We start from the raw sequence: 25265 nt of genomic DNA, 5'->3' as shown, positions 1-25265 counted from the left end.
AGCATCGTTGGTCGCTGGAGAGCTGTCTGTGTGACAGCTCTCCAGCGACCAAACCGCAACGCTGCAGCGATCGGCATCGTTGTCTATATCGCTGCAGCTTCTCTTAATGTGACGGGATCTTAACACTGATTACACAAGAACCACAAGATGGATTTCTTCAACCCAGCTATCATTTTTATCAGTGTAACACTGCCAACCTGTCTGTAGTTTGATTAGCAAAATCCTGCTAACAGGTTCTCTTTTTAAATTATGGCCTTATTTGGTAATGTAGAAAAATTTTGACTCCATTTGAGAACAATTTATTTTTTTCCTTACAGGCAAAGTGAATCCTACGCAATGTGAAGCAGTTACTATGGTAGCTGCTCAAGTAATGGGGAACCACGTTGCTGTAACAATAGGCGCTAGTAATGGACATTTTGAATTGAATGTTTTCAAGCCTCTAATTGTAAGTATTGTTTAGTTACTCATCCTACTAATGTTGTAACTTCTTTGCTGCACCAAGCATTATAGTTTTGCACTTTCATTTTCATTTTCTTCCTTGAGCTATAATTTATTTATTTTTCTTTTAATATATAGCTGTACTTGTGGGTTTTTTCAGGTCAATTTGCAGTTTTGAATAACACTGATTTTGTTTATTTTTTCATGCAATATACATTGGCAGAGGCATTCCAAGTGAGGTCGAATGGTAATGGGGGATAAAAAGTTTGTTCTGTGGTTAAAAAATGACCTGGCGATGTGATTTTCCAAGTCTATACACTTAAAAGTAATGTCAGACAGTTTTTACTATTTAATCTGAGAGCAGCATAATACAGGGCAAGAGAATGTGTCACTTGATCAGCAGCTTGCTCTAGTTTCAATACAATCAGCAAGAGATTTTCAATGCTTGACTAGGTCTCATGTGCAGGCCAGTCAGGCTAATCTGTGTAACCCCACCCTAGCACTGATTGACAGCTTGCTGACAGTGCACAGTGTACATAGTAAGCTGCCAAACCGGTATGTGGGTGGGGTGACACTGGGCTCAAAATTTTGATCACTGCTACATCTAGAACAGAGAAAACAGAAATTTGACCAAAACCGCTCCAAGCAGTCCAGTAAGTAGTACATCACTGGAATGAAGCAAGTTGGTGTTTTTGTCAGGACTTGTTTTTTTTAGGGAAGTGCAGAATGCAACTTAAATTGTCAGATTTTATCTTTAGGGCGTTTATTATTATTATTATTTATTATTATAGCGCCATTTATTCCATGGCGCTTTACATGTGAGGAGGGGTATACATAATAAAACAGGTACAATAATCTTGAACAATACAAGTCATAACTGGTACAGGAGGAGAGAGGACCCTGCCCGCGAGGGCTCACAATCTACAAGGGATGGGTGAGGATACAGTAGGTTTACTGTACCAGTTTATATGTTGATGCAGTGGACTTTTAAGGAAATGTCTATTACAAATGTGTCTTTCTGGGGAAAAAGGGGATGTTTTATTTTATGTAATAGCACATTATTACAGTATATAGAGAAAATGATTTTCCCTTTCACAAGAGTACTAAGATGGCAGCCATTGTAGCCTTCAGGAGGAGAGCCCTGTATGTGATGACAACCCATTGGCACACCTCTATTGCTCCATTTAAATGTCAGTTATTGATTGCAGGCCTTTGTGTAACATAGCAAGCATCTGCCCGATACGGTCCAGGCTCCGGTACTAATTCTGCTCTGTACCTGTGGTACCTGGCTATAGACGTTGCCAAGAAGGGATTAAAATTTGCCATGATTTTTCAAATTTCAGTAATTTATATGTATATTGCTAGTAAATCATTTTTATAATATATTTGTTTATGGTAATTGTCTAAATTTTGCAGTAATCAAATCTTATAACAGGTACTTGCAGATTTAACCCCTTAACGACCACCGATACGCCTTTTAACGGCGGCCGTTAAGGGTACTTAAACCACAGCGCCGTTAATTAATGGCGCTGTGAAAAAAGTGAATGGCGCCCCCCAGAGTCAGATTTTCTCTGGGGTCTCAGTTGCCGGGGGTAGCCGAGACCCCAGAGAACATGATTCGGGTTTTTTTTACCAACCCCGGGTTGCGATCGCCGGTAATTAACCATTTACCAAAAGTCGCAAAAAAAAAAAAGCGATTTCCCATTTAATTTCTCTGTCTTCCGATGTGATCGCACATCAGAGAGAAATGGGGTCCCCCCGATACTCACCTGTCTCCTCCGGTGCTCCTCGTGGCTCCCAATGGGCGCCGCTATCTTGTTCCGGCCAAAAAATGACGTGCGCCCGCCAGCCGGCATCTGGAAGATCTTTGGGGTCTCGGCTGCTGGGGGTAGCCGAGACCCCAAAGAACATGATCGGGGTCGGTTTTTACCGACCCCCTTTTTGCGATCGCCAGTAATTAACTGTTTACCGGCGGCCTCAAAAAAAAAAAAAGCTATGTGCACATCAGAGGACAGAGAAATAGGGGGATTCGGGGACCCTATCATACTTACCGGTGTCCCTGGGTCCTCCTGCGTCCCCTCCTGCCTGCCGGCTTCTTCATCCGTTAAGAAAATGGCGGACGCATGCACAGTGCGCCCACCATGATCGGCTGGCAGCTAGAGGAGTTGGGGCTAAATTTAGGGTTAGGGTTGGGGCTAAATTTAGGATTGGGGCTAAATTTAGGGTTGGGGCTAAATTTAGGGTTAGGGTTGGGGCTAAAGTTAGGGTTGGGGCTAAATTTATTGCTAGGGTTAGGCTTCTTTCACACTTGCGTCGGTATGGGGCCGTCGCAATGCGTCAACCCGACTCACGTGGAAATTGTGCACAACGTGGGCAGCAGATGCAGTTTTTCAACGCATCCGCTGCCCAGTCTATGTCCTGGGGAGGTGAGGGCGGAATTACGGCCACGCATGCGCGGTTGGAAATGGCAGACGCGACGTACATAAAAAACAATACATTGAACTTTTTTTGTGACGACGGTCCACCAAAACAATGGATCCAGTGCACGACGAACACGACGTGTGGCCATCCGTCGCGTCCGTCGGCAATACAAGTCTATGGGCAAAAAACGCATCCTGCAGGCACATTTGCAGGATCCGTTTTTTGGCCAAAATGACGGATGCCACACGACGCAAGTGTGAAAGTTGCCTTAGTGTTAAGGTTGGGGCTAAAGTTAGGGTTAGGGTTGGGGCTAAAGTTAGGGTTTGGGCTAGGGTTGGGGCTAAAGTTAGGGCTACGGTTGCGGCTAAAGTTAGGGTTAGAGTTGGGATTAGGGTTAGGGTTTGGATTAGGGTTGGTATTAGGGTTAGGGTTGGCATTATGGTTACGTTTGGGATTAGGGTTAACTTTGGGATTAGGGTTAAGGTTAGAGTTGAGATTAGGGTTAGGGGTGTATTGGGATTAGGGTTAGGTTTGAGTTTGGTTGAGATTAGGATTAAGGGTGTGTTGGATTTAGGGTTTTGATTAGGGTTATGGTTAGGGTTGAGATTAGGGTTGTTTTGGGGTTAGGGTTGTGATTATCGTTAGGGTTGTGATTAGGATTATGGATCGGGTGGGGATTAGCGTTAGGGGGTGTTTAGGTACATCAGGGGGTCTCCAAATACGACAGCCAATTTTGCGCTCAAAAAGTCCTATGGTGCTCCCTCCCTTCTGAGCTCTGCCGTGCGCCCAAACAGTGGTTTACCCCCACATATGGGGCATCAGCGTACTCGGGACAACTTTTGGTGTCCAATTTCTCCTGTTACCCTTGTGAAAGTAAAAATTTTGGGGTGAAAAGATCATTTCTGTGGAAAAAATATGATTTTGTTTATTTTCATGGCTCTTCATTATAAACTTCTGTGAAGCAGTTGGGGGTTCATAGTGCTCCCCACACAACTAGATAAGCTCTTTGGGGGTTTAGTTTCCAAAATGGGGTCACTTGTGGGGGGTTTCTACTGTTTAGGTACATCAGGAGCTCTGCAAATGCAACATGACGCCCGCAGACCATCCCATCAAAATCTGCATTCCAAGCGGCGCTCTTTCCCTTCCCCAAACAGTGCCTCCCCTCCCCCCCCCCCCCCCTCATATGGAGTATCGGCATACTCAGGACAAACTGGTCAACAGATTTTGGGGTCCAATGTCTCCTGTTACCCTTGAGAAAATAAAAAATTACAGGCTAAAAAATAATTTTTGAGAGAAAAAAAAGGATTTTTTATTTTCACGGCTCTACTTTATAAATTTCTGTGAAGCACTTGGGGGTTTAAAGTGCTCACCACACATCTAGATGAGTTCCTTAAGGGGTCTAGTTTCCACTTGTGGGGCGTTTCTACTGTTTAGGCACATCAGGGGCTCTCCAAACGCAACATGGCATCCGATCTCAATTCCAGCCAATTCAACATTGAAAAAGTCAAACGGCGCTCCTTCTCTTCCAAGCTCTGCGGTGTGCCCAAACAGTGGTTTACCCCCACATATGAGGTATCGGTGTACTCAGAACAAATTACACAACAACTTTTGGGGTCCAATTTCTCCTGTTACTCTTGGGATATCAAAAAATTAGTTGCGAAAAGATCATTTTTGTGGAAAAAATAAGATTTTTTATTTTTACGGCTCTACGTTATAAACTTCTGTGAAGCACTTGGGAGTTCAAATCCAAACTCTCAACTCCCGTCTCCAAGACTTCTCGCATATTCAGGAGAAATTGCACAACAAAATTTATGGATAAATTTCTGTTTTTACACTTGTGAAAATAAAAAAAAATGGTTCTGAAGTAAAATGTTTGCAAAAAAAAGTTAAATGTTCATTTTTTCCTTCCACATTGTTTCAGTTCCTGTGAAGCACGTAAAGGGTTAATAAACTTCTTGAATGTGGTTTTGAGCACCTTGAGGGGTGCAGTTTTTAGAATGGTGTCACAATAGGTTATTATCATATAGACCCCTCAAAATGACTTCAAATGTGATGTGATGTCCCTAAAAAAATGGTGTTGTAAAAATGAGACGTTGCTGGTCAACTTTTAACCCTTATAACTCCCTAACAAAAAAAAAATTGTTTCCAAAATTGTTCTGATGTAAAGTAGACTTGTGGGAAATGTTATTTATTAACTATTTTGTGTGACATATCTCTCTGATTTAAGGGCATAAAAATACAAAATTTGAAAATTGCAAAATTTTAAAAATTTTAGCCATATTTCCATTTTTTTCATAAATTATAGCAAGTAATATCGAAGAAATGTTACCAGTAACATTAAGTACAATATGTCACGAAAAAACAATCTCTGAATCAGCGGGATCTGTTAAAGCGTTCCAGAGTTATAACCTCATAAAGTGACAGTGGTCAGAATTGTAAAAATTGGCTTGGTCATTAAGTACAAAATTGACTCTGTCACTAAAGGGTTAAAGGGAACCTGTCACCCCGTTTTTTGAGATTGAGCTATAAATACTGTTAAATAGGGCCTGCGCTGTGTGTTACTATAGTGTATGTAGTGTACCCCGATTCCCCACCTATGCTGAGAAATAACTTACCAAAGTCGCCGTTTTCGCCTGTCAATCAGGCTGGTCAGGTCGGGAGGGCGTGTTCACAGCGCTGGTTCTTCCTCAGCTTTACGTTGGTGGCGTAGTGGTGAACAAGCAGCGCGCGATCTGCGCTGTCATCCCTTTCGTCGGTGGGGGCGGCCATCTTCCTGGGGCCGCGCGTGCGCAGATCGAGTGCTCTGCTGCACGGGGCTTCAGGAAAATGGCCGCGGGATGCCGCGCGTGCGCATTAGAGATCGCGGCGGCCATTTTCCCAAAGCCGAGTTTGCATATGCAGGTGCTGCAGGAATTTTTGGAATGTTTTTAAAAAAAAATGAACATTTAACTTTTTTTCACAAACAGATCCAAATTTTTTTTATTATCCCAAGGGTAACAGTAGAAATTGGACACCAAAAGTTGTGGTGCAGTTTGTCCTGAGTACGCGGATACCTCATATGTGGGGGTAAACCACTGGGCATATGGCAGGGCTCAGAAGGGAAGGAGCGCCGTTTGACTTTTTCAGCACAAAATTGGCTGGAATTGAGATCACATGCCTTGTCGCATTTGGAGAGCCCCTGATGTGCCTAAACAGTGAAAAAAAACAGAAGTGACACCATTTTGGAAACTAGACCCCTCAAGGAATGTATTTATATACACGGTGAGCACATTGAACCCCCAGGTGCTTCACAGAAGTTTATAACTTTAAACCGTGAAAATAATAAAATCTTATTTTCCTCCCAAAAATGTAATTTTAGCCCCAAATTTTGCATTTTCATAAGGGTAACAAGAGAAATTGCACCATACATTTTGTTGTGCAATTTCTCTTGAGTACGTCGGTACCCCATATGTGGGGGAATACTACTTTTGAGGCACAGTTCAAAGCTCAGAAGGAAAGAGGCACAATATTGGAGCTCAGATTTTGCTGGAATGGTTTGAGAGTGCCATGTCACATTGGCAGAGCCCCTGAGGAGCCAGAACAACAGAAACCCCCTATATGTGAACTCATTTAACAAACTTAGGTCCCCAATGAATTCATCTAAGGGTGCAGTGATCATAGTGAGACCACATGTGCCTCACAGAGTTTCATACCAGTGTGCGGTGAAGAAAGAATAAATTACATTTTTACCACGAAAATTGTTTTCGCCCCAAGTTTTTAATTTTTCTAAGGGCTAATAGGAATTTTTTTTTTTTACAACAAACTGGGGTCCGTTTTTTCCTGGGTGCGGCAATACTCTACATGTAATCGGGAAATATTTTTCAGGCATAGTCCAAAGCTCAGAAGGCAAGGAGCGCCATACTATAGTGCAGATTTTACTGTTATGGTTTGCAGGTGCCATGACCCATTGGGAGAGCCCATGAAGCGCCACAACAGCAGAACCCCCCCCCCCCCCCATTAGCGACCCCATTTTACGAACTACACCTCTCAATGATTTCATCTAGGGGTGCAGTGATCATGTTGACACTATGGGTGTGTCACAGAATTTTATGCTGTTGGGCAGTGTAGACATAACTACATTTTTACCACCAAATTTTTGTTTTAGCCAAAGATTTTACATTTTCACACGAAGTGGGTAAAAATGGCACCAAAATTTTCCCCCCAATTTCTACTGAACGTGGCAGTACCCCACATGTGGCTCTACTGTACTACTTAGCCATACGGAGAGACTCGGGAGGAATGTAGCGCTTTTTGCCTCCTGAAGCGCAGATTTTCCTAGATCTGTTTGCGGATATATACAGAGCCCCTAATCGCTATGAGAGCAGAATCCCCCCTCAAGTCACCACATTTGGGAAATTATACCCCCTTTGAGAATTTAGGTGTAGTGAAGAAGTTCACTCCATAGGTATTGTCCAGAATCAAGCAGCAATGTATGTTGCCGAGTGAAAATTGCAAACTGCTGTTGTAGTGACCAGTACGCTGTAGTGACCAGTACGTTATGCCCAGCCCGTGCTTCTGGATACATACACCCATAAGTAAGGGGGCTCTCATCACTTCAGAAATGCCAAACGTGGACGCAGTATGTGCTTTAGGTACACTGTGGGGCTCAGAAGGGAGGGGGACGTTTGTATTTGGGAGCAGAGAATTTGCTGACTTTCTTTTGACAGGTGAAGAGCCATTTCGCTTTTCCAGTGCTACCAATAACGTGCAAGCCCCCTATATTTCCGTTAACAGAGTGAGAGCTTGCTTTTTTGTGGATTAAGTTGAAGCTTTTATTGGGAACATTTTACATAATCTTTGGGATCACATTTATCCGGCGCTCTACGCTCACCACTTACTTTGGGGTTTCCCTCTAATCTCCCAGTGACATGATTCAGATGAAATCCACTAGGGATCCATTCACTATAATGAGGCAGCAGAGTTAATCTGGACTCCGTCTGACCTCTGTTCTGCAGTGTCCTTCTTTTCAGAAGTGCACAAAACTGTGGCCGACGGCACTTTTATGCAATCCTAAAAAGACTGACACCGTCGGATCACAGGTCAGTTGGCGTCCACAGTGCCTCAATCTGCTTCACTATAGGGAATCTTCTGCCGTGGGTTCTGTCTTAATCACGTATTTCAGAGATTTACACGGAAACTTTGATGCAAGCACTCAGCACAGGATAAATGTGTGCCGAGCCTTACTGAAATCTTTGGGAGGCAGAATGAAAAAAAAATCATCAGAATGTGAAGAATTGTTTTTATTTTTTTACGCCGTTCCACGTGCAGTATAAGTGATTAGGTGACTTTATTCTTTGGGTTGGAGCGATACCAGATTTAGGCCTCTTTCACACGTCCGGGTTTCCGGTACGCGTGGTGACAGTTTTCACAAGTACTGGAAGCAAGTACACACGTAGACCCATTCAAGTGAATGGGTCTGTGCACCAGGAAAGAGAAAAAGCGCTGCTATAGAAATGCACACCACCCAATATGTAAGCAAAATACAAAAACACTTTATTGACAAAAACAATAAAAACAATTAAAAACACTACACCACCACCGACCACCTGGATACAGAATACACATATCTATATATAGGCAATAAGTACAGCCCGTCCGTATGCCCATAGGAAATACAGAGTGCATATAATAATACTATCCTGCCTAACGGCTCATGGGGAATCTAAGGGTAACCATATACAATGGTAACTAACAACCCTAAAAAAACAATATATATATATATATAATAAGGCTAAGTAGCCACAGACCTCCCACATATAATGGAGGAAAATGAAGATCCCATACATGAGTCAAAAGGACATAGTACCTATGGCAAAGCACAGACAGACCTATGAACTGGTGAGCCGAAGTGTCCAGGGGGCCGGGTGGACCATAGCCCCACGCGTATCGCCTCCAAAATGAGGCTTCGTCAGGGGAAGTATACCACCAGCCAATGAACAAGTGTTTATATATGTCCCTAATCATGCTTAAAAGCTCTTACCGGTGTGTATGTAATCATGGAAAGCGGGGCTGTAGCGCCAACCCCCGAACCGGAAGCGGAAATGACGTGCCTGGAGGCTAAAGAACAGGCAGATAGAGCGCCTGCATCTACATACCAAATAATCTGGGGAAAGAAGAAAAACGAGCCATTTCAAATTTGAAATCGAACCCTGCCATCTTAATTAAGGAGGCTGACAAAGGGGGTAATGTGGTCTTGTGGCCACATACCCTCTATTTGGAGGAGGCCCACCGTCAACTGGATAACACCCGGTTCTACCGGAAATTACCATCTGACCCTACAGGGGTGTTTTCTGTTAAATTGAGAGGTCTTTTGGAAAGGGCCCGGGACCTGGGGATCATTAATGGCCATGAATTTAATTTCATGTGGGTTGAATACCCTATTACAGCTACCTTTTATATGCTCCCCAAGGTGCATAAAGATCTTTGTAAGCCACCGGGTCGCCCAATTGTGGCCAGTATTGGGAGTTTATGCGAGAAAATCTGCGTTTACGTCGATCACTTCCTGCAGCCCCTGGTTAAGGGGTTACCCTCCTTTACACTTGATTCCTCCCATTTTATCAAGAGGTGCCAGGGTATTGTGTTGCCAAGGGAGACGTTATTGGTCACCTGTGATGTAGAGGCTCTCTACTCTAATATCAATCATGATGATGCAGTCAGGGCAGTTCTTTACTTCTTGGACCAGTTAGGGCATTCTGACAGAATGACATTAATTGTGGACCTCATGGAATTTGTCCTCAAGCACAATTACTTCACATTTGATAGGACATATTATCTCCAGACCTCGGGTGTGGCCATGGGGGCCAGATGTGCCCCGGCCCTTGCCAACCTATTTTTAGGATGGTGGGAGGCCACCGTGGAGTATGTGCTTGATACGTTCAAAGATAGAGTGCACCATTGGATGCGCTTTATCGACGACGTGTTTTTCGTTTGGTCTGGGACAGAGGCTGAGTGTAGGACATTCATGGACAGGCTGAATGAGAATTCCCAAAACATCTTTTTGACATATTCAATATCTTCCTCCTCAGTCACTTTTCTGGATTTGGAGGTGGTGAAGGAAAACGGTACTATTATTACCAAACTGTACCGTAAACCAACAGCAACAAATAGCCTCCTGGATTTCAGAAGTTTCCATCCCCAGCATACAAAACGCGGAGTTCCTATCGGACAGTTCTTAAGAACATGGAGGAATTGTACACGTGATGATGATTTCAAGTCAGAGGCCCAAACATTGACTTCTCGGTTTAAGGAGAGGAATTACCCTCAGAGATGTATATCATCGGCATTTCAGAGAGCGAGGACCCAGACACAGGAGTCTCTATTGAACACGGCGCGTAAGGTACGGGATAATGTTCCTAGGTTTATAACAAACTATAATACACACTGATCACAATTGGGAGGCATCCTACGTAGACATTGGGGTATTCTTACTACTGATTTGAATACCTCCAATGTTGTCGGTGAACGACCTGTTCTTGTGGCTAGGAGGGCACCCAATTTGAGGGACCTCCTGGTTGAAAGCCATTATAGACGACAGACTACCCGGCTGAATCGTGGTGTTAGACTTAGGGGATCCTTTCCCTGTGGGGACTGTAACATCTGTCCCCACATGGGTCCAACCAGGGAATTTTTTCAAAATCCCGTCGACGGTGTGGCATATAAACTTGGGGGGTATATCAACTGCAGGACTAGATGTGTCATTTATGCTCTCATCTGTCCTTGTAAGATGGTTTATGTGGGCCAGACCTCTCAAGAATTGCGACGGAGGGTCCAAAAACACTTTTCCACAATTAACCTGGCAAGAAGTGATAGTGATAAAGGGAGGACTCTGACCCTGGTGGCGGCCCACTTTCTAACACACCATTCTGGGAGTACCACCAACACACTGGTAGTTGGTTTGGAAAAGATTCTTATGTCGGAGAGGGGGGGTTCCCCTAAGAAACGCTTACTTCAAGTAGAGTCACGGTGGATTTTTAATTTGGGATCTGTTGCTCCTACAGGTTTGAATGAGGAGCTGCTATTCACCGGATTCCTTGGCTAATCTGTGGACTATTGGACTGTGCCCCCTCCCCCCCTATGTGGAGTCGGAGTAATGATGCACATATGGGACCGAGGATGAACATGAAGTGGACATCATGGACGATTCTTCATTGGGATCCCGTTCTCATCTTGGACTCAAGACTATTATGAGACTTTACATATTGGCTTTATGCCCAATATTGATTTTGATCTTTTTCTTTTTTGGCCATTATGCTTTCTACTATGCTATATGTTTGTCTGGCTCATGGGGGCAATATTAGGTGCTAGGGCTGGCTCATGGGGGTAGGCTTGGAGGGTATACATATGTGTGGGGGGGTTAGTTTATTGGTATATGTTTTTTGATATGTGGTTTAGTACTTCAGGTAGGCCCCCTTTTGTGGTTGTGTTTGAGCCTGGGTGCCTCAACAAGGGATGGGCTGGTTCCATATCATGTACTATCCTTTGGGGCTTATGATGGACCTATTTCGATCTTTATATTGGGACTCCTTGTGATGGATAGGACAATTCTTCCTCCTAATGATATTATCATTAACCTTGGTCTCATCATCATCTATTTTGATGGGTATTTTTCGTCTTATATATTCCTACCTGTTGGGATATGAGATTGCACCATCTGGGGATGTATATTAGATTTACGGTATTTTTACTTATTCAAAACATATTATATTACATATTATATACAATAAATTTTCTACAATTAGTTGGTTCTTATCTGAATGGTTTATTATCACCATTGGTCTACTGTGTTGGTTGACGTGTCTGTGTGATCTTCCTTCCCCCCCCCCCCCCTTCCTCTTTTCCTATTCTTTTACTTTTTCTCTCCCCCCCCCCCCTTTTTTTTTTTTCTTTTTTTTTGGGGGGGGGGGGGGGTACGAGTCTGTATATGTGGTTATGTACGTGTGGTGCGGGCATATTTATGCCCCCTGACTTGCCTGTTCTGTTTCCCCTGATATCTATGTATTGTATATCTGTATGGACCCTGGGGGACATTCTTCTCCTTACAGGGCTTTTTCATTTGGCCGCCTATCTGCGCTTGTTCGGGAGTTCTCCCGGGCAGGCGCAGGGGGGGACCTTTTTTGAGAGACCCATCAATATGGGTTAAATACATAGGTTTTTGGCAATAGCTGCGGACGCGCGCTAGCCTACTTTATGGTCTTTTTCCTGGTTTTTGTACCATATTGTTTGGACTCATGTTGGCATGTGCGCCTTTAAACCGCCACTCATGTTGACATGTGCGGTTTTAATCTTTATCGGATCGGTCCATGCATACGTATCATATAGTATGGCCATTTGTGGTCACCGGGCCATGGGCTCATGGTTTCTCCACTTAGGCACCGGTGATTGTGTATGTGCTGTTGTATTATGGATGCGCTTCTGTGAGTGCTGCTGCGCACGCGCGCTCTATGCGCGCTTTTTTGTTTAGAGGCAGGCGTTCTATATGCCTGGATTTGTAGTCCTGCAGGCGCTGTTGTTATTGGGGCTGCGCTCCTGTAGGTGCTACTGCGCACGCGCGCTTTTTGGTTTAGAAACAGGCGCTCTATATTCTTGGCTCTGTAGTCCTTCAGGTGCGTCATTTCCGTTCCCTCGGGGGGGGCTGCAGCTGCTGTCATTATTGCGCTCCCTTGAGCATTACCGCGCATGCGCACCTGATGTGCATCCTTCTATGTAGATGCAGGCGCTCTATCTGCCTGTTCTTTAGCCTCCAGGCACGCCATTTCCGCTTCCGGTTCGGGGGTTGGCGCTACAGCCCCGCTTTCCATGATTACATACACACCGGTAAGAGCTTTTAAGCATGATTAGGGACATATATAAACACTTGTTCATTGGCTGGTGGTATACTTCCCCTGACGAAGCCTCATTTTGGAGGCGATACGCGTGGGGCTATGGTCCACCCGGCCCCCTGGACACTTCGGCTCACCAGTTCATAGGTCTGTCTGTGCTTTGCCATAGGTACTATGTCCTTTTGACTCATGTATGGGATCTTCATTTTCCTCCATTATATGTGGGAGGTCTGTGGCTACTTAGCCTTATTATATATATATATATTGTTTTTTTAGGGTTGTTAGTTACCATTGTATATGGTTACCCTTAGATTCCCCATGAGCCGTTAGGCAGGATAGTATTATTATATGCACTCTGTATTTCCTATGGGCATACGGACGGGCTGTACTTATTGCCTATATATAGATATGTGTATTCTGTATCCAGGTGGTCGGTGGTGGTGTAGTGTTTTTAATTGTTTTTATTGTTTTTGTCAATAAAGTGTTTTTGTATTTTGCTTACATATTGGGTGGTGTGCATTTCTATAGCAGCGCTTTTTCTCTTTCCTGGTTCATATTATTTTGCTGCTAATTGCACCCCCTGCGTATGACTGTTACGGCTGTGCGCCGATGTCTTTGATATTCATGGGTCTGTGCACATGACAATGTGTTTCCACGAACCGTGTCCATGGGCAAAACACGCTGACATGTATGCTTTTTAATGTCCCGCACACTGATAACACACATGGATGTTGTCTGTGTGACAGGCATCAGGGAAGAAGCGTTACAGTGAGCGCTGTTCCCCGGTGCCAGGTGCGGAACACTGCTGTCATCAGTCTCCCCTGCTCTGCCGATGATCGGTGCGAGCAGGGGAGAATGAGTTATATTTAAGTGATAAAAAACAGCAGGCGGCGGTTGATGGAACTATTACTTCCATCAGCCTACCCCTGCTGCCATTAATAACAGTGACAACAAGAGCGGCTGATGGAGGTATTCAACAGTCACCTGTGCAATAAATAAATAAATTTAAAAAAACGGCATGGATTCCCCTGTATTTTCTATAACCAGCCAGGCAAACCACACAGCTGGGGGCTGCAGCCCTCAGCTGTCAGCTTCAGCAAGGTTGGTTGTCAAGGATAGATGTTTTTATTTTTTTTTAATTATTTAAATAAATAATTAAAAAAAAAAAACAGCATGGGGTTCCCCCATTTTTTACAGCCAGCCTTGCTAAAGCTCACAGCTGGTGGCTGGTATTCTCAGGAGGAATGCGGGCTATCTAAAGACAAAAAAAAAAATTAAAGAGGGTGGTTACTACCCAGATTTGTTTCTAAATTTGACAGGCTTTCCTCAGGTTTATAGATGTCAATAATTGTAATATAGCACAGATCCTGGATTTCTTTTAAAAAATGATTGTGTAGTGGTTTAAAGCTGGCTACCCTTGAGGTCCAGGTATCAAGTCTAAGCACTTTCTATGACACTGAGCTGGTCTTTTCTGGGTTGAGAGATTTATTTGGGTGGCGGACAGGATCCAGTCCCTTTAGAATATCCAGAATGCCCTCATGAAGGACTTATTTGATAGAACCTCCTTTAAAGAATTTTACCTTTAAAATTTTACCTTAAAAAGACTTCCTGGAGGCCCTCATGTCTGCTAGAAGTAGAAGAGGTATCTCCCTTTTACTCGGACTCCCATGACAGCACGACGAGAGAGGGGATCCGCCCATTAGGAACAGGAAACCTACAGATACAAAAGGGCGGTACCTCTCCCTTGCCTCAGTTGGTTTCCTGTTCCTGAGGGGACGGGTGCCTACAGAAGGAGCCCAGGCCAGCCGGCCGATTACGGTAGCGGGGGGGTTTCCTACCTCGGCCGGTGCGGAGATCCCTGGAGACGCCACGGTGGTCCTTGCTGGATTGCACGTCGGTGGCGTTCGCAGCAGGGAGCAGAGTCCGGAGGATTTTCCTGCATCCATCAGCGTCGGCGCAGGTAAGTATTTCCCATTGGTGGCGCAGCGGTGCGGCATGGCTGCGGGTGCCGGGCTCAGATGTGTGGAGTGAGCTCCGGAGCGCTGCCGATCCGTCCCCGGCGTCCCGCGCCGCTCTCAGCGTGTGCTGGAGCGTTTCCGGGTGCGGTGACGTGGAGGGCGGAGTTTGGTAGCCACTTCAGGGTCGCCGGACGTCTGCGCATGCGCAGTCGATTCAAGATGGCGGCGCCCATCGCATCTGGACGCCGGTTCGTCCAACAGCCCTCCTGCCCTCCCTGCTGTGTCCGGAGCCAATAGGGATAGCGCTGGCCCATCTGCTGACCGGATCCAAGGGGGATTTAAGCAGGTGGCAATGTCAGAACCCTGCTTTTGGTCGCAATTCGTCATGGAGAGTGGTGGTGAGCAGCAGCAGCAGCAGCTGTCAGACGAGGTGTGTCAGAAGCCCAAGAAGGATAGAGGCGACCAGCCCAGTCGCAAAAGCTCATCCGAACAGGGATCTAGAGCTTCGACTAGCAAAGAACCCCCTCGGATTCCGGTACTTTACTTTGGCGCACGGGTAAGTGATCTACGTGAAAGTTCACTCTGTGACGCAGCCCCTTATACTTTATTTTTCCAGGGGAAGAAGAGTACGGGGAAATCAAAACATAAGGAGTGTGCCCTCTGTGGAGTCCCCTTACCTGACTCTTGTCCTAAAAAGTTATGTGCCCCCTATATACAACAGACGGTGAGGTCTACAGGAGTGGTTGGGTGGAAGTGACTTTAGGTCAGATAGTAGTTATCACCTATATTGTCCTTCCTTAGGTAGCAGAAGAGTCCGTGAATCCGGCAGGCCTAAGGGAAATGATCCGGATGGAAGTGAGAGAATCACTAAGGTCCCTATTCCAGGCAGAAAGCTCGAAGCATAAGTCCTCTCTGGACTTTAATTCTTCAGAAGAGGAAAGAGAAGAAAGTACCTATCTCTCTAGTCCTCTCTCCTCTTCATCAGATGAGGAGTCTGGAAGATTTTGTCTACCCCTGGATAAAATTGACAAGGTGGTCAAATCAGTTAGAGGCACGATGGGTATAGAGGAACCCAAATCACAGCCCTCAAAACAGGAGTTGATGTTTAGTGGATTAGATCGTAAAAATAATAGATCTTTTCCGGTAAATGAGAAGATCCAAGAATTGATCTTCCGAGAATGGAAAAAAGGGGGCCTTACCGCCAGCTTTAAAACGCAGGTATCCCTTTGATGATCCGGTTGTGGGATAAAGCCCCGAAGTTGGACGCGGCAGTAGCAAAAGTGTCAAAGAAAGCCTCATTACCCTTTGAGGATATGGGGTCCCTCAAAGATCCTCTAGACAGGAAGGCAGATATCTTCCTAAAAGGTACCTGGGAGATGGCGGCAGGATCCCTCAGACCAGCCGTGGCTGCAACATGCACAGCCAGGTCATTAATGGTCTGGCTAGATCAATTAGAATCTCAGCTTAAGGACGGTGCATCCAGAGATTCTATTCTGAAAGCGCTAGCAACAATCCAGAATGCTGCGGCCTTTCTATCGGACGCATCTGTGGACTCTGTCAGAATGGCGGCTAGAGCGGCAAGACTATCTAACGCGGCTCGCAGAGCCCTATGGTTAAAGTGCTGGTCAGGTGACATTCAGTCCAGAACGAAGCTATGCGCCATTCCGTGCGAGGGACAATATCTCTTTGGTCCAACGCTGGATGAGTTACTGGAGAAGGCAGGCGATGACAAAAAGAAGTTTCCCAGTCTGTACTCGGCATCCTACCGCCGACCCTTTAATCGAAGAAGGTTTGGTCGCGGGAAGAAACGCGGGTCCTCTCCCACTAGAGAAAGTTTCAGATGGGAAGACAGACGCGGTAGAGGTACGGGCTACATGTTTCGCCGTTCCTCTAAGGATCAGAAAAAACCGGACCAATGACTAGCGATCCCTGTGGGGGGTAGACTGTCAGCATTCTCCTCAGCGTGGCTTGACATTACGAACAGTAAATGGGTCAGAGGCATTGTTACTAAAGGTCTAAAGCTGGACTTTAATCATTGGCCTCGAGAAAAATTTAAATTAACCCCTTTACGTTCCTCCCCCCTGGAGCAAGCAGCTCTAGAAGCAGAGGTCATGAACTTATGCTCTAAAAATGTATTGGTGGAAATCCCAGATTCAGAAAGAGGAAGGGGATTTTATTCTCCTCTTTTTCTGATAAAAAAGCCAGATGGATCTTTCAGAACGATCATAAATCTAAGATGTCTTAATGAATTCCTGGTTAATGAATCCTTCAAAATGGAAACAATTAATTCAGCAATAAAAATGTTGTTTATTCACTGTTTCATGGTAGTTGTAGATCTTAAAGACGCATACTATCATGTTCCGATACACAAAGATTTCCAGAGGTTCCTGAGAGTAGCTGTGTCAGTGGGGGGTCGCATTCGCCATTTCCAGTTCAGAGCACTCCCCTTTGGCTTATCTGCGGCTCCTAGGGTATTTAGAAAACTGGTGGCTGAGGTCATGGCGCACTTACGAGAGTCCGACATCTTGATCATGCCCTACTTGGATGATTTCCTTATAGTAGGGAGCTCAGCAGACCATTGCCTGTCCCAGCTAGAAACAGCCACCTCCAAGCTTGAGCGGCTGGGGTGGATCATAAATTATGAGAAATCTCGTTTACAGCCTCAAAAAATACAAAAATTCTTAGGTCTGTTACTAAACTCAGAATCCCAACAGTGTTGTCTTCCACCTGACAAATTATTACATATCCAGCAACAGGTGTCTAAGGCAATTGACAAACCATCCATGACCCTTAGACAGGCTATGTCACTATTGGGTTCCTTAACCTCTTGCATTCCCGCTGTCCGTTGGGCCCAATTCCATACCAGACCGTTACAATCCGAGGTGCTGGCTAATGATAGAATCTTACAGGGGTCCCTGCAGAGTCAGATTACCTTAGGTCCAAGAGCACTCACATCTCTTAGGTGGTGGCTAGTCAGTAAAAACCTATCGGCTGGAGTTCCCTGGGTGTCTCAGGTAACACGTGTTATAACAACAGATGCTAGCCCTTCGGGTTGGGGAGCACACATGGATGACATGATGGTTCAGGGTCTATGGCCCCCTCCCCTAACATCAGCCTCCTCCAATCATAAAGAGTTAATGGCAGTAGAGCTTTCAGTGAATAAATTCCTCATATGTCTGCAGGGTCATCATGTCAAGATCCTATCGGACAACCAGGTGGCGGTCGCATACATAAATCATCAGGGTGGAACTCATTCCGAGTCACTGATGAGAGTGGCGGATCGTCTATTCCAGACAGCGGAAAATCACTTCTTATCCCTAACCGCTCTACACATAAGAGGAAAAGAAAACGTCAAAGCGGACTTTCTAAGCCGCAACACCTTGAGGCAAGGGGAGTGGTCCCTAAACAATTACGTGTTCGATCAGATTGTCCACAAATGGGGACATCCAGAAGTGGATTTATTTGCTACCAGGGACAACCGGAAGACAACAAAATTCTGTTCCCTGAATCCCAGGGAGAATCCTCTAGCGGTAGACGCTTTTCTGATCAATTGGGATTTTCAGCTGGCGTATGCATTTCCTCCACTAGGCCTGTTACCCTTAGTAGTCAGGAAGATAAGAGAAGATCGAGCCAGAGTTATATTGATTGCCCCATTCTGGCCCAGAAGGGCCTGGTTCACTTGGCTCAGGATCATGTCAGTGGAGGATCCCTGGGTACTTCCGGAGATTCCGGATTTGCTCTTCCAGGGTCCGATCAGTCATCCGCAAGTAAAGAACCTTCATTTAACGGCATGGATTTTGAAAGGGCGTTACTAAAAAACAAAGGGTTCTCCCCGAGTTTAATTGAAACCCTTATGAAAAGTAGGAAGCAAATAACCACAACAATCTACGCCAGGACCTGGCGAAAGTTTCTGGCCTCTTCTGATTTCAAATTAGAAGAAGGAATACCTATAAAACAAATATTAGAATTCCTGCAAAAAGGCTTAGAGTTAGGTCTATCCACTAGTACTCTAAAGGTACAGGTCTCGGCCCTAGGGGCTCTATTCTCCTGTAACATCGCCAATAATTACTGGATCTCAAGGTTCATTAAAGCATCTAGTAGGTCTAGACCCATACATAAAGATAGATCTATTTCCTGGGATCTCAACTTAGTCCTATCAGCATTGACTAAAGAGCCGTTTGAACCTTTACAATCAGCTTCAATTAAGGCCTTATCCCTTAAGACAGCATTTCTAGTAGCAATTACATCTGCCCGTAGAGTAGGAGACATACAAGCTCTCTCCAGGGTTTCCCCTTATACAGAGTTTCTACCATACAGAGTAATACTCAGACCGGACCCAGCCTATTTACCAAAAGTATCATCACGGTTTCACAGGTCACAAGAGATAATTTTACCATCCTTCCTCCCCAATCCTGCTAACCCTAAGGAAGAACTACTCCATACATTAGACGTTAGGAGATGCCTGCTAGAATACATCTCTGTTACTGACACATGGAAGAAAGATGATGCATTATTTTTATCTTTCCAAAATCCTAGAAAGGGACTCAGGGTATCAAAATACACGTTAGCAAAGTGGATTAGGGAGGCTATCTCTTTGGCTTATACTGCAGGTGGGGGTCCGGCTCCGCAGAATCTGAGGGCGCATTCCACCAGGGCCATGGCTACATCCTGGGCGGAAAAGTCTGGAGTATCAATCGACCAGATATGTAAGGCGGCCACATGGTCATCCCCGTCCACCTTCTTTAAACACTATAGGTTGGATTTGGGGGCTTCCTCTGATCTCACATTCGGGTTAAGGGTGCTACAAGCCATAATCCCTCCCTAAGGTACCTTACATCTCTGTAATTCTCTCGTCGTGCTGTCATGGCAGTCCGAGTAAAGCATTAAGCTACTTACTGGTAGCGGCATTTCTCGGAGGCCCATGACAGCACCCTTAGTTCCCTCCCTATTCACGTGGGGGTTGCACTTCCTATAGTTGTATATATCTCACATATGATACCCAGTTCCAAATATATGGCTGAAATTTTGTATATAATCTGTATATAGTGTATATTTTTTGTGCCACTAACCGCGGTAGTCCTCTCAAGACTCTGAAATACAACTGAGGCAAGGGAGAGGTACCGCCCTTTTGTATCTGTAGGTTTCCTGTTCCTAATGGGCGGATCCCCTCTCTCGTCGTGCTGTCATGGGCCTCCGAGAAATGCCGCTACCAGTAAGTAGCTTAATGCTATCCTATATTCAGATGATTTCGATAATCATTAGACCAGACCCTGCCTTCCTTACAACAATGGTTGTTTCTCAGTTTGACTGGACGCAGGAAATGGCTCTCCGTTCTGCAATAACTTTTAAAATCAGAAAGAAAGGGATTATCATTCTTTTAGATCTAAGAAGTGTCATACAATACTTGGAGTGCACAATACCATGGAATATATCTTCAAATCTATTTTTTCAGTTTTTCAGGCCTAATAGAGGTTCTAGAGATGGCAAGGATACCATACCAAAATTGATTAGGTAGTCCATCTCCATCAGTTCTCTTGTATTCCAAATCCACAGGGTGTTAAAGCTCACTTGGCAAAGGCATTGTCTAATCTGGGGCAGAAGCTTCTGCTTGGCTTACTACATAACACTTTTTTTGTCATTATCATCTGGAGGTGGGTAGGTCTCTTGATCTTTCCTTTGTTTGTAAAGTCACACGACGTCACAAAGGTTCTTCACGGCGCGCAATGCATCCTTGGGAACAGAAGCCGCCGCATATATCGTGGAGAGCCGGGAGAACTTCGGGGGCCGTCGGAAGGTAAGTACTGTATATCCATATTTTTTCTTCTTTTTTTTTTTTTTTTAACACTAATATGGATCCCAGGGCCTGAAGGAGAGTCTCCTCTCCTCCAGACCCTGGGCCATCCGGGACCGCTCCCTGCACCATATGCGGCGACTTCAGAGCTCCATACCCGGCGTATAAGACGACCCCTGACTTTTGAGAAGATTTTCAGGGGTTAGAAAGTTGTCTTATACGCCAGAAAATACAGGTAAATCAAACTTCTGTGAAGTCAAACTGTCCACTTATGAAGTAACACTGATTGACAATCAATTTCACATGCTGTTGTGCAAATGGAATAGACAACAGATGGAAATTATTGGCAATTATCAAGACACACTCAATAAAGGAGTAGTTCTGCAGGTGGGGACCACCTCCAGACCTCCATGGAATATTAGTTGTGATTTACATTGATCATTTTTAGGATTTACTGTTCTCAACACATTCCACTATATAATGAATAAAGATTTACAACTGGAATATTTCAGTCAGTGATATCTAGGATGTGAGATTTTATTGTTCCCTTTATTTTTTTGAGCAGTGTATTTATGACTTCACAATGCATGCCAGATCATCAGTGTTAGTCCTGGACAATATTTTTAAATAATTCTGCATGTAATTAAAAAAAAAATTGATTAATCAAATAACTATTCAATTTTCTTACTTTTCAAAATGTTTCACTCAATTCCTAGTATTAGAAGTTAAAAATGTTTTCAAAATCAGGAGGGGTATGTATGTGTTATGACTAGTAATGAGCGAGTATACTCGTTGCTCGGGTTTTCCTTATCATGCTCGAGTGGTCTACGAGTACTTGTTTAGTGCTCAGAGATTTAGTTTTCGTCGCCTCGGCTGCATGATTTGCGACTGTTAGCTTGATTACATGTGGGGATTCCCTAGCAACCAGGCAACCCCCACATGTACTCAGGCTGGCTAGCAGCTGTAAATCATGCAGCTGCGTCAACAAAAACTAAATCTCCGTGCGCTAACAAATACTCGGAGATCACCCGAGCAACGAATATACTCCCCTCTGTATCTGCTGTTATGCAGTTCTCTATGAACTAGTACATAAAGACTAGCTGCTGCTATGCATTCTCCTATACCGTACCCAGACACGAGGTATTCTTGCTCTTAGTTCCCTATGTAGCATCCAGACAGTAGCAGCAGCTGCATGGAAGCGATTAATACAGCCGTACTGAGCAGTGTAGCTGTGAATGTAATTATTGTAGGTGGTAAATCATTTAGTAGAAAGCTGTTTGCTTGATTTGTGTGTTACTCTGCTCCTGACTACTCTGCACCCTCCCCACTCCATAAAGTTTAAAGGGAACTGGTCACATCATTTACAGTTCAAGCCTTGTACATCACTAACATGTTGTTCTCAAGCTAAACGTCCCAGTATAATAGTAAGATAAGTTTTAATCTTTGCTCAATTGCCTCCCCGATCCTGGTTTTCAGTCCTATGGGTGGTGCTTGCATATCAATTTAGTCACAATAGTCACTCCCATTGCAGTGTTATTGATGACCTGGATTGCCAGAACATCACTGCAATCGCCAAGGAAATCTTGCACCTACCCGCTGCCAACCAGCTCCCCAGGCATGCACATTGAAACTGGGTGAATGTGGGCAAATGCACAAAGCCTTTGACTCCCAGCATCTTCCAGAGCATGCACAAATAATAAATGAAGCTGGGGATGTGCACCCATGCTCAATGACGTAATTGTCAGCATGCAGGATTTCCTCAGTGATTGATGCGACGTCTGGGCAGGCCATCAGTCACACTGTTGGGCATGGCTACTGTCCAGCGGACCATGACTGAAACGATATACAGCGCCACCCATAGGACTGAAATCTGGGGTCTGGTATGCAATAGAGTAAAGATTAAAAGTGTAAAGAAAATGTTAGTTATGCACATTACCTGACATTGGGGCAGATTTGTAGGGATGAATTACGTGACGGGCTCCTTTTTAATATGCTGTAGAAAATGACACCTCATTGTCCCCGCAATCTCTGCTTTGATCAAGAAAGATTTGAAGTTGTATTTTTCAGAATGATGAGTTCCGCAGGGGTGAGGGGAAGTGACTCCTAATTCAAGGAGGATTTCTCAGCTAAAATATACCGTATTCAGTTTCTTATTCACTTGTACTCTTGACCATTTAAAGTCCTTTTCTCCCTATGTTTTGTTTTTTAGATAAAAAATATCCTAAACTCTGTCAGGCTGCTTGGTGATGCTTCCGTTTCATTTACGGACAATTGTATTGTTGGAATTCAAGCAAATACAGACAGAATCAACAAGCTGATGAATGAATCTTTAATGCTTGTAACAGCTCTGAATCCACACATAGGTAAGGAATGGAGTTTCTGGAATTCCCAAGTTCTCTTTATACAGTTGTGGCCAAAAGTATTGACACCCCTGCAATTCTGTCAGATAATACTCAGTTTCTTCCTGAAAATGATTGCAAGCACAAATTCTTTGATATTATTATTTTCATTTAATTTGTCTTAAATGAAAAAAACACAAAAAGAATTGTCCTAAAGCCAAATTGGATATAATTCCACATCAAACATAAAAAAGGGGGTGGACAAAAGTATTGGCACTGTTTGAAAAATCATGTGATGCTTCTCTAATTTGTGTAATAAACAGCACCTGTAACTTACCTGTGGCACCTAACAGGTGTTGGCAATAACTAAATCACACTTGCAGCCAGTTGACATGGATTAAAGTTGACTCAACCTCTGTCCTGTGTCCTTGTGGGTACCGCATTGAGAAAAGAAAGTAGACCAAAGAACTGTCTGAGGACTTGAGAAACCAAATTGTGAGGAAGCATGAGCAAACTCAAGGCTACAAGTCCATCTCCAAAGACCTGAATGTTCCTGTGTTTCAACCGTGCGCAGTGTCATCAAGAAGTTTACAGCCCATGGCACTGTGGCTAACCTCCCTAGATGGGGACGGAAAAGAAAAATTGACAAGAGATTTCAACGCAAGATTGTGCAGATGTTGGATAAAGAACCTCGACTAACATCCAAACAAGTTCAAGCTGCCCTGCAGTCCGAGGGTACAACAGTGTCAACCCGTACTATTCGTCGGCGTCTGAATGAAAAGGGACTGTATGGTAGGAGACCCAGGAAGACCCCACTTCTTACCCCGAGACATGAAAAAGCCAGGCTGGAGTTTGCCAAACTTTCCTGAAAAAGCCTAAAACGTTTTGGAAGAATGTTTTCTGGTCAGATGAGACAAAAGTAGAGCTTTTTGGGCAAAGGCATCAACATAGAGTTTACAGGAGAAAAAAAGAGGCATCCAAACAAAGGAACACGGTCCTAAAGTCAAACATGGCGGAGGTTCCCTGATGTTTTGGGGTTGCTTTGCGGCCTCTGGCACTGGACTGCTTGACCGTGTGCATGACATTATGAAGTCTGAAGACTACCAACAAATTTTGCAGCATAATGTAGGGCCCAGTGTGAGAAAGCTGGGTCTCCCTCAGAGGTCATGGGTCTTCCAGCAGGACAATGATCCAAAACACACTTCAAAAAGCACTAGAAAATGGTTTGAGAGAAAGCACTGGAGACTTCTAAGATGGCCAGCAATGAATCCAGACCTGAATCCCATAGAACACCTGTGGAGAGATCTAAAAATGGCAGTTTGGAGAAGGCACCCTTCAAATATCAGGGACCTGGAGCAGTTTGCCAAAGAAGAATGGTCTAAAATTCCAGTAGAGCATTGTAAGAAACTCATTGATGGTTACCGGAAGCGGGTTGGTCGCAGTTATTTTGGCTAAAGGTTGTGCAACCAAGTATTAGGCTGAGGGTGCCAATACTTTTGTCTGGCCCATTTTTGGAGTTTTGTGTGAAATGATCAATGTTTTGCTTTTTGCTTCATTCTCTTTTTTGTTTTCTCATAAGGCAAATTAAATGAAGATAATAATACCAAAGAATTTGTGTTTGCAATCATTTTCAGGAAGAAACTGAGTATTATCTGACAGAATTGCAGGGGTGTCAATACTTCTGGCCACAACTGTATCTCTAGATGGTTGTGTTTAATTCAGAGAGTGGATTACAAACCACCGGCACTTTTGCTGAATTATATGGCTCCACTCATTTTGGCAACACTGCTTCAAACTTTTGTGAAAACGGCAAAAGTTGTAATTTTTTTGGCGCAACTTCCACGATGCGCAAAAATGTTGTGACTTTTCAAAAAAGTGGCAAAAACACCAATGAGTCCTCCAAGTATGATTATCACATATGCAATCTTGCTTTCCTTCCAAGAGCTGCTATCAGGACTTTGGGTGGCATTTGCCCTGCGTTCCTGACTGTGTCACTGCTACAATCGGCAGGTTTGTCCAATGTTTATGGCACACTTTGGAAATAACAGAAAAACGTGGGGTCATTGTTTCTATTGATTAGTTTATTGTAATTTTGCTATTTCATTCTCTTTCCTATTATGACTTATGGGATTTTTCAGCTTCACCTTTTTACACACCATCCTTGTGTGATGCTAGATTCCCACGATGAATATTTGGTAAACTTTTGATGTTGCAGATTTTTTTGCAGTATTTCTGCACCTATTAATTAAATTAGTTTATGCCCGTTTTGTTCTTTTTATTCCTTTTTTTTTTACATGCTTTTTTATTGCGTTTCTGACACTACAGTTTCTCTTTTTGGAATATCATGTTTTAAATAAAGCTGCTTTGTTTTTGATGCTTCCTGGTATTTGGCTTTGATAAAACTTTATTGACACAGTCATCTGCAGATCACATACATTTTTAATGTATTTCTACAGCGGAA

At 44.1% G+C, this 25265-nt stretch overlaps 1 protein-coding gene across 5 annotated transcripts in view; it reads left to right on the top strand.

Moving 5' to 3' along the window:
• Nucleotides 1-25265, top strand: part of FH (fumarate hydratase) — a 162986-nt gene that overhangs the window by 123916 nt on the left and 13805 nt on the right. For all 5 annotated transcript variants that reach the window (XM_069769437.1, XM_069769434.1, XM_069769435.1 and 2 more), the window contains 2 exons: nucleotides 318-445; nucleotides 22675-22828. In XM_069769437.1, the coding sequence (XP_069625538.1) occupies nucleotides 318-445; nucleotides 22675-22828 (282 nt within the window). The remainder of the gene's footprint in view (nucleotides 1-317; nucleotides 446-22674; nucleotides 22829-25265) is intronic.

This window comes from Ranitomeya imitator, chromosome 5 (assembly GCF_032444005.1).
Source record: "Ranitomeya imitator isolate aRanImi1 chromosome 5, aRanImi1.pri, whole genome shotgun sequence".
Classification (NCBI taxonomy): Eukaryota; Metazoa; Chordata; class Amphibia; order Anura; family Dendrobatidae; genus Ranitomeya; species Ranitomeya imitator.
The sequence above is the reverse complement of the archived record's forward strand: the minus strand, read 5'-3'. Positions and strand labels throughout refer to the sequence as shown.